This window comes from Podarcis muralis, chromosome 13 (genome assembly GCF_964188315.1).
Source record: "Podarcis muralis chromosome 13, rPodMur119.hap1.1, whole genome shotgun sequence".
Taxonomy (NCBI): domain Eukaryota; kingdom Metazoa; phylum Chordata; class Lepidosauria; order Squamata; family Lacertidae; genus Podarcis; species Podarcis muralis.
The window spans coordinates 14,884,311-14,897,961 of record NC_135667.1 but is presented as its reverse complement, the minus strand read 5'-3'; the positions used below and the strand labels follow the sequence as shown (position 1 = coordinate 14,897,961).

Here is a 13,651-nt window from a genome sequence, read left to right as displayed (position 1 = left end):
GAAGACTCCCTGGAAAAGACCCTGATGTTGGGAAAGATGGAGGGCACTAGGAGAAGGGGACTACAGAGGATGAGATGGTTGGATAGTGTTCTCGAAGCTACAAACATGAGCCTGACCAAACTGCGGGAGGCAGTGGAAGACAGGAGTGCCTGGCGTGCTCTGGTCCATGGGGTCACGAAGAGTCGGACACGACTAAACGACTAAACAACAACATTGCACAGTAGTCCACTGCCCTTGATACATTTGAATGCATTTCCTATAAATGCCAACTTTGTTTGTATCTCTTAACAGAACATCCAGATGCACTGTGCCTACTTATATATTTAAACCGAGATGGGCTGTATTAATGGCTATTGCACTAATAATGGGAGCTGCTGTTTCTTTCTTTTTGTTAGTTATACAATATTAATTTAAAAAGAAGTTGTTCCAGTGAAATTGTGGGGCTTACTCCCCAGTGGATGTTAGGATTGCAGCCTTTAAGTCATTAAAACTGCATACACTGCCATACAAATAAGCCATTGTACTGAAGAGAGAAAGAGCATACTTTGTTTTCATTTCATTTGTTTCCCCACGTGGCAGCAAAGCATCATCTTGGAAAAGGCCTTCCTTTACTGAGAGAGGAGAGTGTGTCTCTTGCAACATGGCATCAGCCACGTTGTTTTGCGAGTCACTTTCTTTCTCATCCAACCCACCCCCCAATAAAATTGTTCCACTCCTGAAGTTCAACTTTTCAACTGATTCTCCCCCTCCCCCTTAGTTCAATCGATTGTTGCAACTGATCGTTGGCAAGTAATCTCTCTCTCTGGCTGCAAAGTGGTCTGCCCCCTTAACTTGGGAGAAAGCCCTCTCGAACGCAATAGACCCTCCTTCCGAGTAAACACCCCTAGCCTGAGGTACACAGTTGCAACCTCTGCAGGGCTCAGGGTTGCAATGCAATGCAATGGGGGTGGGTGGATCTTTGCAGGCAAACCAGCCCCCTCATCAGATCAGGCCGGGCAAGGAATAGTTAACCCTACGCACTCTCTTCCTACTGACCCCCCCCCCGCCCCAATATCGCGCCCGTCTCCTTGTGAAGAGACGGAAGGGGAGGGCAGGCAGCGCCTCGTCGGGAGGGGCTCGCGGCAGCGCGTGCTGTTCGCTCATTTCCTGAGAGTTGGGGGTCCGCGATCGGTGCTCGGAGGGGGAGAGAGAAGGGTGGGCTTGCTCTTGCCGGCGAGAGACACCCCCCCATCCTCCCCACGGAAGAGTCTCGAGCTCTCAGCTGCGGAGGAGGCGCCGTGATCATCATTTGGAACAGGTAAAAAAGACGGGGGAAACGCGCAGCAGCAGGAGTGAATGGGGGGCGGGGGGCTGGGTAGGTGGGGGGGGGGACGACGACACCAGGGCTCTGCTCTCCCTCTCCGTGCATAGGGATTTCCGACTGGGGAGACGAAAGGTGCGGGGGGTGGCAGTTTGCTTTTTGTACATGCTTCCCCCACCCCGCGCGCAGCGTGGGAGGAGAACCCAGGAGTCCGGGTCCTCGCCTCCCTCTCTCCCTCCCTGCAACGCCCCCCTTGCCCCACTCCGGGCACGGCGTGGGAGGAGAACCCAGGAGTCCGGATCCTCGCCTCCCTCCCTGCAACGCCCCCCTTGCATCAAGCAGTTTCCCAGCCTCGTGGAGACGGAGGGGAGGTACAGGCGTCGCTGCCTTTTAACCCAAACAGCAGCCCCGCCCCCTTGCTTCCCTCCCACAGCTGGGGAGGGCGGAGGGAACCCAGGCGTCCTGGCATCTCCCTCCCTCGGCTTTAACCTATCCATCCCTCCTTCAAGAGAGAAAGCTTAGGAGTCCTGCTCCCGACTGGGGTTGGGAGGCAATCCGGCGACCCTCCCCATTTTGGAGCCCGGCCATTTCACCTTTCACTTTCCTTTCTGACTTCCGAGCCGCTGCAACAGCCTCCCAATAAGGGGGAGAATTACTCACTTGCCGACCGCGATGACACTGGGAGAGGATCCCGGCTGAAATCCTGGAGCTGCCCGTCATTGTAGACAATATTGCGCTTGATGGTCTGCCTGAGTAGAAGGCAGTTTCCTGCGTTCCTTTGGGGTGTGTGTGTGTGTGTGTGTGTGTGTGTGTGTGTAAATTTGTTTATTTGGTTTTCAGATCAAAGTTTTACAATCACATGTCCAACATAAAAACAAGATTCCAAAGAATCTCCTGGACTTTCCTCCTCCCCTTTGTGGATCTTATTGTTAACAATTTCCTCCTGTATCTTTTATGATAATCCAAATCTTTTACATCTCCATTACGTCCAAAAATCACAATTAAACTACAAGTGTTATTCCAATCCTACTTACGGTTTTAACTGTTTGCAATGGTTTTTAGGATAAATTATAAATTTCCCCCATTCCTTATTAAAATTTTGGTCTTCCGGATTTCTGACTCTTTGGGTCACTTTAGCCATTTTGGCATAATCCATCAACTTGATCTGCCATTCTTCTCTGGTAGGGACTTTATCTTCTTTCCATCTCTGGGCCAGTAACATCCGCACATCTGTGGTCGCATACATAGTCTTTTCTGCTCCCTTGGGATTTCGGCACCTAAGATTCCTAAAAGGCTCCAGGTTTTTTAGAAAAAGTTATTTTAAACATTTTTTTCCAACTCATTATATATCATTTCCCAAAATTCTTTTACTACCTTACATTTCCACCACATATGATAAAAAGTGCCTTCTTTTTCCTTACATTTCCAACATACTTTTGACCCTGTTTTACACATTTTTGCTAAATCTTTTTGCTAATTTACTGGGAGTTAAATACCAACAGTTTCCTGTGTTCCCAATCAGATGGTGAATAGTAGCCCCTGCTCCTCTTTTAACAGCAAATGGAATTGGAGCTATTAGCAGGTCTCATAATACTTTTCTCACATAGTGACCCAAAACGACTTACATTAAAAACAAATTAAGAGCAATCTAAAAACCCAACTATACAGCAGGACTAACAAATCCAATGTCACTCAAAGAAGCTACAATGCCTCTGGTGCACTTGGGGCTTTCAATTTTGAGCCGAAATTTGGCTCTGCCTCTCGCCGTCCGTTCTAAGTCATTGTTGCGACGCCCTTTCAGCTCTGCAGCCAGTGCGGGCGAACCAGTCATGGTTCCCTAAATCTGCCTCTGGCAAGGCCACCCTTCAAATTAAGGGCCAATACCCAGGGGACTGAGAGAGGTCTTTTCCTGGCACCTTAAGATAAAGAGGGCACCAGGCATGCCTGTTGTCATGCTGCCATCCTCTGAATCTCCCATGGAGGGGGCACAGAAAGGGTCCAGGCTGGTTCCTTTGGGGGGGGGAGACTGTCCTTGAGGCATTGGGGTCCTGAGCTGTATAAGGCTTTATGATATGAAACTACTGGTACCATTATGTCATTATACGGATATATGGTGTAGCCTCCTGCGGGAAGGAACACTGTCATCTCACCTGAAAAAGGATAGAAGTTCAGAAATGCCAAAATTGTCAAGGGGATAGAGCGGCTTCCCTGTGACGAAAGATTTTGGCATTTGGGGCTTTTAAGTTTAGAGAAAAGGCGAGTAAAATGAGACATTGTAGAGGTGTATACAATTATGCACACTGCAGAGTAAGAGGATAGAGCAGGGGTGCCCAAACTCTTTTCAAAGAGGGCCAGATTCGATGAAGTGAACATGCGTGAGGACCGACCTAAGTTGTTGAGCATTTTTAAGGATTTTACCCCAGGACATATATTGCCATGGGGGCCAGATTGAATCGACCAGTGGGCTGGATTAGGCCCCCGAAACAGACTTTGGACATGCCTGGGATAGAGAAAAGCTTTTTCTCCCTCATGACACTAGAACTTTGAGGTATCCAAGGAAATATCAAATGTTGGAAGTATTGAGATACTTGTTCACATATCACATAGTTAAAACTATGGAACTTGTTCTCATAAGAGGCAGTGTTGGCCCCCAACTTGGATGGCTTTAAAAGAGGATTAGACAAATTCACAAGTCTATCAATAGCTACTAGCCACAATGGCTGTGTTCAACCTCCATGGTCAGCAGCAGGAATCCTTCTGAATACAGTTGTACCTTGGTTCTCAAATTTAATCCATTCTGGGAGTCTGTTCGACTCCCGAAATGGTTTGAAAACCAAGGCGCGGCTGCAGCCAATCATAAGCCGCATTGGACATTTGGCTTCCAAAAAAAATCACAAACCGGAACACTTACTTCCAGGTTTGCAACATTTGGGAGCTGATTTGTTCAACAACTAAGGCATTCAACTACCAAGGTACCCCTGTACCAGGAAACTGCAGGAGAAGGTTCAAGTGCTGCTAGTGGGCTTTCTCTGGGCATCTGGTTGGCCACTGTGAAGACAGGACGCTAGCTAGGTGGGCCTCTGGCCTGTACCTGCAGGATCCTAAGTTCTAAGTTAGAAAATGCTCTTCTTGTGGCTTAGGGGCAGGGCATCTTTGCATGCAGAAGGTCTTGGGTTCAATCCCCACCATCTCCAGGTAGGACTAGGAGGGAACAAACCTGAACTCCAGGAGCGTCAACAGTGTAGACTTGACTGAGCTAGGTGAACAAATCGTCTGTGGAAGGCAGTTTCCTATGTTCCTATGAGAAGTTTTGCGGTTCCTACAGATCAGAATTTTGGGGAAAGGCTTGAGAGCTGCAGGCAGCCAAGAAGGCAGACCTTCTTCTGTTCTTCTGCAAACAGTTTCCTGACTTTGACAGTTGATGACATAGCCCAGGTTCCAGGTTCTTTGCTTCTGCAGACGGAGCAGGCTGCTCGGTGATACAGATCTCCTCTTCCTAATCTGCCCCTTGCATTTGGTGTGTGCCCCTGTGCCTTCCCTGTTTCGTTTGATTGGGCAAATGTTCTAGGACCCTCCAAGCTTAAGTCCCAAACTGGTTGCGTTGATGCTGGAACTCGCCACGGGACAGGATTCCATCCCATATCAGTTGCCGCGTAAATAGTGCACCTGTGTAAATTCCTCTGATTTCCTGCCATTTTGGAGCTGGAGTGACCACGGAAAGCCCTTTACACATCATTATGAACTGGAAGCTTTTATTTTTATGCTGTGATTCCTACATTGCAGGGGGTTGGCCTTAGGGTACCTTCCAACTATACGATTCCATGATTCTATGAATAAAAACTACATCCATACCGAGGGCTTTCTCGGTAGTGGCGCCCGCCCTGTGGAACGGCTTCCCACCAGATGTCAAGGAAATAAACAACTATCTGACTTTTAGAAGACATCTGAAGGCAGCCCTGTTTAGGGAAGTTTTTAATGTTTGATGGTTTACTGTGCTTTTAATATTCTGTTGGGAGCCGCCCAGAGTGGCTGGGGAAACCCAGCCAGATGGGCGGGGTATAAATAATAAATCACCATATTTTTCCGTGTATAAGACGCCCCCATGTATAAGACGCCCCCATGTATAAGACGCCCCCTATTTTTTGAGCCCAAAATTAAATAATTGCAACATTCCATGTATAAGACAACCCCCAGTTTTAAACTTAAAAAAAATTGGGGGGAAATATAGTCTGATACACGAAAAATACATCATCATCATTATTTTGCAGTGGAAGTCAGACTGGGAAACCAATTTAGTTTTCGACCAGAAGTGCCAACAAATGCAATGATATTGTGTGCTTCTAGTCTCTATTTCTGTAGTGGCAGGTGACTTTTCTGTTTGAGTCCTCTTGTCTTCTGTCTAAGGGTGAAATGTTTAAGTACCCCCCCCCCATACCTATGTTTTTTAACCATACAGCATTTACTTTTTCCACCTCTCAGCTGCCTGGCTTCCTTCAAACTCGCCACTGTCAGGAGATGGCTGTTCATACACCAAATATAAATTGAGGCTCCAGAACGTGGGATAACCTTCTGGAAGCCGGCTGAACTATGACCACCAAGGAAGGTGACTCATCAGCTACTTGGGTTCTCCGCTTCCCTTCCCCATTAGAACCAGGGGTCCAAATCAGTGTCGAAATGGAGGAGACCTCGCCTCCCATTGGGACCATCAAGGAGATCCTCAAGCGCTCTCGCTCCCGCAAGGACCGGATGGATCCGCATGAAGCTATTGTGAAGCCTCAGTGTTGGGAAGTCCGGCAACAGGTGATTCTCCCCACTCCAGAAGAGGAGGCACCTAAGGCAGATGCACCTAAGGTGATGCTGGAGGATAAAATTGAGACTTGTGTGGTCGCTTTTGAAAACACCTCTGACCCCAAAGAAGAGAGAGGGACCAAAACGGAAGTGATGGTCGGCCCGGATTGCGTGATTACTATCGAAGAGGAGGAGGTTGACCCTGAAAAGCAAGAGTCACAAGAACCTGAGTTTGTGTCAGATGATGATGACATGGAGGCCTGTGTGGTGTCTTCTGGAAAAGGTTCTCAAGAGGAAGAGGAGACCCAGCCTAAGATCATAGATGGAGGGAGCGTTGAGGATTTCGTTGAGTCTCTTGAACACACAGGTCTCCCTAGAGTAGAAAAGGCCACCCAGACCGAACCGACACGGAGGGACAGTGCTGAGAGCTGCGAGGCCTCTATCCAGAAGGCAGCCAACTCCAAAGAGGAAGAGTTAATGGAATCTGAGGTGGCATCTAAGGAGGGTGGCAAGGCCAGTCAGGCTTCTATAGAGAAACCAGACGATCCTAAAGGAGGAGGAGAAGGAGAAGAAACACAAGAGGCTTGCAACAGCCCAGAACGTCAGGGGGCCATCTTGGGAGAAGGTGGCATCGCCATGGAGACTGCCCGCCAGGGTTTCCGGTGGTTTCGCTACCAGGAAGCTGAGGACCCGCGGAAAGCTTACGGGCAGCTGTGGGAACTTTGCCGCCTTTGGCTGAAGCCGGAGAGCCGCAGCAAGGAGCAGATTCTGGAGCTGCTGGTCCTGGAGCAATTCCTGGCCATTTTGCCTCAGGAAATTCAGAGCTGGGTGTGGCAGCAGCACCCAGAGACGTGTGCGCAGGCCGTGGACCTGGTGGAAAACTTCCTGACAGGCCTTTCTCTGCTTCAGAGGCATGGGGAAAAGGTGAGATACCCCATATAGGGATCGCATGTGGGTTAGCCATGAGGCATGGGGTGGTTTTTTTGGGGGGGAGGGGGGTTTACAACAGGCATTTTCAAAGCTGTGATCCACTTTTCATGCACGACAAATATACAGTGGTGCCTCGCAAGACGAAATTAATTCGTTCCGCGAGTTTTTTCGTCTTGCGATTTTTTCGTCTTGCGAAGCACGGTGTCGGAAAAGTTTTGGAAAAGCTTCAAAGATCACCAAAGTCTTCAAAAACCTCAAAAAAGGCTACCACACCGCGTGCTATGAGTTGCTCCTCGAAGTCAAGTCGCAACTGTATTAACGGTTTTAAGAAAAAGGAAACAAACTTGCAAGACGTTTCCGTCTTGCGAAGCAAGCCCATAGGGAAAATCGTCTTGCGAAGCAACTCAAAAAACCCTTTCGTCTTGCGAGTTTTCCGTCTTGCGAGGCATTCGTCTTGCAAGGTACCACTGTAAATGGCCAATAAATGCAGCCTAGGGTTGTGTATTCAGATTCACCTCTGCTTCTCCCTCCACACGATATTAATCATGTGGGGAAAGGTATGCCTGGAGGAGGTCAGATCCCAAGTCATTTCAGGGGAGCCATGAGTACCAAAAACGGGAAAAATCAAGTGATTAAATTCACAAGTGATTAAACTCACGAATATATTTAGGGTTAGTGCAGGGGAGAGACAAAGTGATAATGCCTTTATGGAAAAAAGGAGTTGGTTTATTTCCTATTGGAATGCAGTTTCGCAAACATAAGTTGAATAATTTTGGGGGACATTTTCTTCGTATTTATACTGCTTCTCTGGTTAAAAGTATATATTTATAGTAGTATTTTTTCCTGCTGCGTGCATATGCTTTTAAAAATATATATATTGCATTGTTTCAGGCACTGGTGACCTTTGAAGAGGTGGGTGTGTATTTTTTTGAGGAAGAATGGAGATTCCTGGATGAAACTCAGAGGCAGACCTACCGGGAGGTCATGCTAGAGAATTATGAGAATGTCCGGTCACTGGGTGAGAATTGAATGTCTGTAGAGTCGTTGGTGAAGGATCTCTGAATCAGCTTGGCTGCTCCATTGTTTACATTCATGGTGGGGAGGTGTTGCCAAGCCTTAGTCCTATCAAAAATGACGAAGTTGTAGCCTTCGGAGGGGCTGCTAGCTCGACTTGACTGCTAAATGTAGCGGTGCTCTCCTTTGGATTACAGTTGATTTATTAACTGCATTCTAAACCACCATCTCAGAGCCATTTACAGATGGGTCATCTGTTGAGTAGAAACAGAGTTATAAATCTTTCATCCTTAGCTGCTCTCTGCATAGATTAACATACTTTACTTCGTGGCTTCCTGCTCTGGAACACCATCCAAACGTTCAGGATACAATCAAAAAGAAAAATGCAAATACAAAATTTTAACAACTTTTAATGATATTAAATGTGATTGGCTCGATTTGAAGGACCCTGCAGTGACATTTAGGCGTCCCAAGGTTATCACAAGTTAACGATTCCGCACTGTGTTTCGTTATCATGGACTGGAATATTTTGTTAATGAATAAAGGTTTACGGATGTAGAGGGAAAAGGGCAAGGAAGGGTTAAGTTGCGTGTGTTTGTCCTGCACCAGCAACTGGTGAAGTGAGAGTGACTCAGCAAGCGTGTTAGAGTGACTCAGCAGAATCTAAAGTGTAAGTACACTTGTGTTTGAAGCAAGGTTGCCCTTGGCCCCTGCCCGTTTCTTTTCATTATTATTATTAAAAAATCTGTTCTTCTTTAAAATATGTTTTATTTTGTTTCTCTTCTCCACTTTGCAGGATTTCCAACTCGCAAACCAGATCTGATCTCCAAGATGGAAAGTAGCAAGAACCCGGTTCCATGTTTCCAAGATCTCCAGGAGTCAAAAAAAGGAGTCCCACCAAGAGACGCTGGTGAGAAAACAACTGCCCTTGATGTTACTGGTTTTTATTCTGCATTCAGATTTGAAAGCTTTCGCTTCTGTTTATTTGGACACAGCTTATAGTGTTGTCCAAACTCAGTAAACCATGGTTAATCTTAACCATGGTTTGTTAGAAACAAGCTAAGCTTAAGTCATGCGTTATAACTCTGGTTTCTTTCAACAAAACACAGTTGTATTCAGAAGGTGGTGGACTCTCCTTCATTAGAGGCTAGACTGGTTATCAGGGAGGTTGTAGCAGAGGCCAGATGGCCAACTTATCAGGGAGGTTGTAGTAGTGGCTCTCCTGCATCTGCAGGAGGTTGGGCTAGATGACATTTGAGGCCCCTCTCAACTCTAAGATTCTATGAAGCGACTCCTCTCAAGTCCTAAACATGGATAGAAAGAAAGAAAGAAAGAAAGAAAGAAAGAAAGAAAGAAAGAAAGAAAGAAAGATACAACTGCTTGAGAACCCGTTTGTCAGGAAGACGTACGACTTGCCTTCATAATGGGTCCCATAAGGGGTGCACATCACAACACTGCAGTACAGACTTTGGCCATTGTGGTGTAGTGGTTAAGAGCGGTAGACTCGTAATCTGGGGAACCGGGTTCGCGTCTCCGCTCCTCCACATGCAGCTGCTGGGTGACCTTGGTCTAGTCACACTTCGCTGAAGTCTCTCAGCCCCACTCACCTCACAGAGTGTTTGTTGTGGGGGAGGAAGGGAAAGGAGAATGTTAGCCACTTTGAGACTCCTTCGGGTAGTGATAAAGCGGGATATCAAATCCAAATTCTTCTTCTTCTTCTTCTTCTTCTTCTTCTTCTTCTTCTTCTTCTTCTTCTTCTTCTTCTTCGGCTCCCCTGAGGTTTGAGAGCTGGCCAGGAACCCACATGGCCAGTGTGCTGGCTTATGCCCTGGGGCAGGGACATTTAAATTCAATTACTCTTTAGGATCATTGGTGGTGTTGAAATCTGCTGGGGCGTAAGGAGCATTTTCCTTCTCTTTCCCGTGGGGGAAAGAAGGCACACTCTCTTTGAACTTAGCTTTGTACTTAGTTTTTCACACATGGCGCCTCCAGTTTGGCTTTATTTTTGTTAAGTAAATCATGACACGGTGTCATGTGTCTCGTGTTGTTGTAATGACCTAATTTTAAGACCTGCTACGGAACAGGTGATTTGTTATAATGTCCTGATAAGTAAAACCACAGAATTCAAAGAGGGTTTACTTCCTTTTTCCTATGACTGCATAATCCTTCCCCATCCTTCTCTTTCTTCCCTTTTCCAGAAGATGCTGAGCTCTCGAGCAAGTCTGACTGTGAGGAGCTGTTGACCTGGAAGGAAGAGAAAGCAGCGGACAGCCCTCTGGTTGTGCCGAGAACCAGAAGCGGTCTCAGAAGCGGTCTCAGAAGCGCGGACAGGGCTGTCAAAAGCAGCCCTCCCAGCACGGACAGCAGCAGGCCCCGCTGGCATCAGATGGAGCCACGATTCACGTGCCCCGACTGCGGCAAGACGTTCCCTTGGCAGTCCGCTTTGGCTCGGCACCAGCTCTCGCACGCTAGGGACAAGCCGTACCGGTGCTCGGCCTGCCCCAAGAGCTTCGCCCAGCGCTCGAACCTGGCCCGGCACCGCTGCCTCCACCCCGGGGACTCCTCCTGCAAGTGCCCCGAGTGCGGGAAGCGCTTCTGTGACCGCCACAAGCTGGCCCGCCACCTGAAGACCCACTCGGGCAAGCGGCCGTACCACTGCGACGTGTGCGGGCGCAGCTTCTGCCTCAGCTCCAACCTGCAGCAGCACCGCTGTGTGCACACGGGCGAGCGCCCCCACAGCTGCCCCGAGTGCGGGAGAGGCTTCAGCCGACGCTCCAACCTCACCCAACACCTCCGGGTGCACCAGCTGCAGTGGCGGCAGCGAGGAGGGCCCGGCGGGGAACTCCGCGCGGGAGACGCTGAGCTCGGACCGGGCTCGGACCTTTGCCAGGAGGAATGGGAATACGAGTGGATCGCAGACGGGCAGGGTGGTGAGCAGGCAGATGACGCGCTCCCTGCTGGAAATAGTCAGGGCAACCCAGGCTTGGAGCTCCAGCAGGAGGACAAGGAGATCCTAGAGCTCCGTGTTGGGGATTCTGAGCATGGGTGGGACGCGGAGCTCCACAGCGGCAAAATTATGGAGCACCGGCCTGGGATCCCTGGGCACCAGCGGAGCTTGGAGCTGTGTGCTGGAAACCCTGAGAGCGAGGAAATAGTAGAGCTGCGCGTAGGGGATGGTGAGGAGCACAGATGGATTGAGGAGGAGGAAGATGCCGATTGTCTGCTTGTCAGCGACGGAGGGCCCCTCTGCTCTGACAGCCGGGAGAGCTATCCCTGTCTGGAGCCCGCCAACCAAACCTCGCTGGAAGGCAGCAAGGTCCCCCAGTGCAATGACTGCGGGCGGACGTTCACCAGCAACTCCAGCCTTTCCCGCCACCAGCGGATCCATGCCACGCAGCACCACCACCCGCTGCCCAGCCTGCTGGCCCTGCACCAGCTCGCGCACGCCTTGGGGCAGCGCCATGCCTGCCCTGACTGCCCCAAGAGCTTCAGCCACCGATCCAAGCTGCTGCGCCACCAGAGCGTGCACACGGGCCAGCGCTCTTTCCAGTGCGGCGAGTGTGGGAAAAGCTACAAGGACCGTTCGACGCTCTGCCGGCACCAGCGCTTCCACAGCAAGCCGGAGGCCTTGGGCCTGGCTCCCGTGTGGGATGCCTCTCCTTACTCGCGTGACCCCGTGGTGATGATTTTATGAGCGGGAACACCATGCAAATTCCACTGTGGGAAGCGACCGCTTTCTTATGGGACCCTAGATTTTGATGATCCGCATTTGCATTAGCTGGTTGAGCAGTTTGTTCTGACCATGATCTTGAGGGCGGTGACTGCTGGAAAATTCCAGCTTGGAGTTATTTGGAGAAAGGGTTGGGAAAAGAAGGGGTGCACGCCGTTGCGGATGGGCGGCTGTGAGCCCAGAGATCCAAATAGCCCCCGCTTGCAAATATTCAGGGTTGTAGCTTACTCTTAAAGATTTGTTCAAGCCTACATCCAGAAAGGGGACTTGGGATTTCAAGGGGAGCCATATGGGGGGCGCTTACAGTCTTTAGGTTTCTGCTCGGTGTCATAGGGCACCTCAAACAATGAGTGTTATAAACAGATAAAAGCTTAGAACAACTCCCATCACCTCTGACCACTGGTCCTGTTAGCTAGGGATGATGGGAGTTGTAGTCTCAAAACATCTGGAGGGCCGAGTTTGCCTATGCCTGAGCTAGAGGGTTCATCTCCAGGGCCACAACCATGGTCCCCATCCTAAGGACCAATGACATGGCAAGCCTGTTTCTGGACTGTACCATATCGGCCTGCAAGATGCTTGTGTGTGTTTAAATCTTTCAGTATTTGGTGGAGGCAAATCTCTTGCACACAGAAAGCCAGCAGGGCGGAGGGCTGGGGGCGGGGAGCATTGTTTTAGAACCTTTCTCCCTGACATGCCGGGGAATTGTGTTATTTTACTCCCTACAGGGAGCTGTGTAACCCTTCCAGCAGTCTGAAGTGGCACAGCCCAGAAACAGAACTCCCAAACTTAAGAGTTCTAAGGGTTCAGGATCATCGCAGTGCCTCTTTTATTGGAGGTTCAACCAGTCACTTCCTGGCTGTAATTTTTCACCCTCCAGCTTACCTCCAAGGCTCTCTCCTCAGTTCTCAAGCATGGTCCGTTGCAGTGACTTGGTTGAGAGATGGCTAATGGCAGCACCTTGTACATGTTAAGTTTTTTTATCTGCTGTGAACTCTCCGCCGTGGTTTTCCATTGGGCAGGGAAGGTGGCAATACCTACTGCATCATGGGGAGAGTTTTGCGCTGCTTGATTGATTGTACATTTGGAAAATAAAATATATTTTCCTTTTTTTGTTTCCATAGTTTTCCTGGCTTAATCCATTGAACTATTTTTATTTTTATTTGTTTGATCTGTAACACATACAACCCCCTTCCACCTGGTGCCCAAAGCGATGAAAGTGTTACTCTTCCATTTCTGGCAGCACAGAGTTCCAATCATAACCTTTAGGGCAATTGTCTGGCTTATGGGATTTGCTTTGTTTTTGACTGGTCCTGCACGCCACATCTCCTGGAGCCAGGTGTGAAGCAGTGGCTCATTTGGGCAAATATCTGTGAAGAATTAAGGACCAGGGTGCCTCTGAGCATGCGCTATAAGCCCAGGAATTGCTGAACCATTCGTGGAACCAAGCACACAAGTTCGTTTCTGGTTTCCCCCCAAAGTGTTCCTTTTTAACAACCCAGTTTGCTTCGAATAATAATAATAATAATAATAATAATAATAGAGGGAGGCTTTTTTGTTTTTGCTTTTTAAAAGACAATTGGGAGACAGAATCCCTTTGCCAATGTACTGCAAGTTTCCCAGAGTTGTATGAATGGTTGAGGGTCTACGTATTATCTACCTGCTCTAGACCACATACTGGCAATTATGTTTCCCGAAGGTTTATAGAAATCAATGTTACTAGCAGTCGTAGGACCTGGAGGCTGATCTAGCAGATATGGACTAGGGGCCGCTGCTCCTAAATCTGACAGGTAAACCTTTCTTAACAGGCGAAGTAGACAAAACTTGAAAGTTGAAAAAGGTGTTAAGTTTGTTAGAAGTTAAAAATCCCAAAAAGTTTTTAAAAAGCTAAA

At 48.6% G+C, this 13,651-nt stretch overlaps 1 protein-coding gene across 1 annotated transcript in view; it reads left to right on the top strand.

Moving 5' to 3' along the window:
- The first annotated feature begins 951 nt into the window (after positions 1-951).
- LOC114582826 (uncharacterized) overlaps positions 952-13,651 on the top strand; it is a 32,501-nt gene continuing 19,801 nt past the window's right edge. Inside the window, exons 1-5 of the mRNA XM_077917968.1 lie at positions 952-1,297; positions 5,780-7,012; positions 7,910-8,036; positions 8,829-8,942; positions 10,231-11,613. Coding sequence (XP_077774094.1) covers positions 5,888-7,012; positions 7,910-8,036; positions 8,829-8,942; positions 10,231-11,613 — 2,749 coding nt within the window. The 5' untranslated portion in view covers positions 952-1,297; positions 5,780-5,887. The remainder of the gene's footprint in view (positions 1,298-5,779; positions 7,013-7,909; positions 8,037-8,828; positions 8,943-10,230; positions 11,614-13,651) is intronic.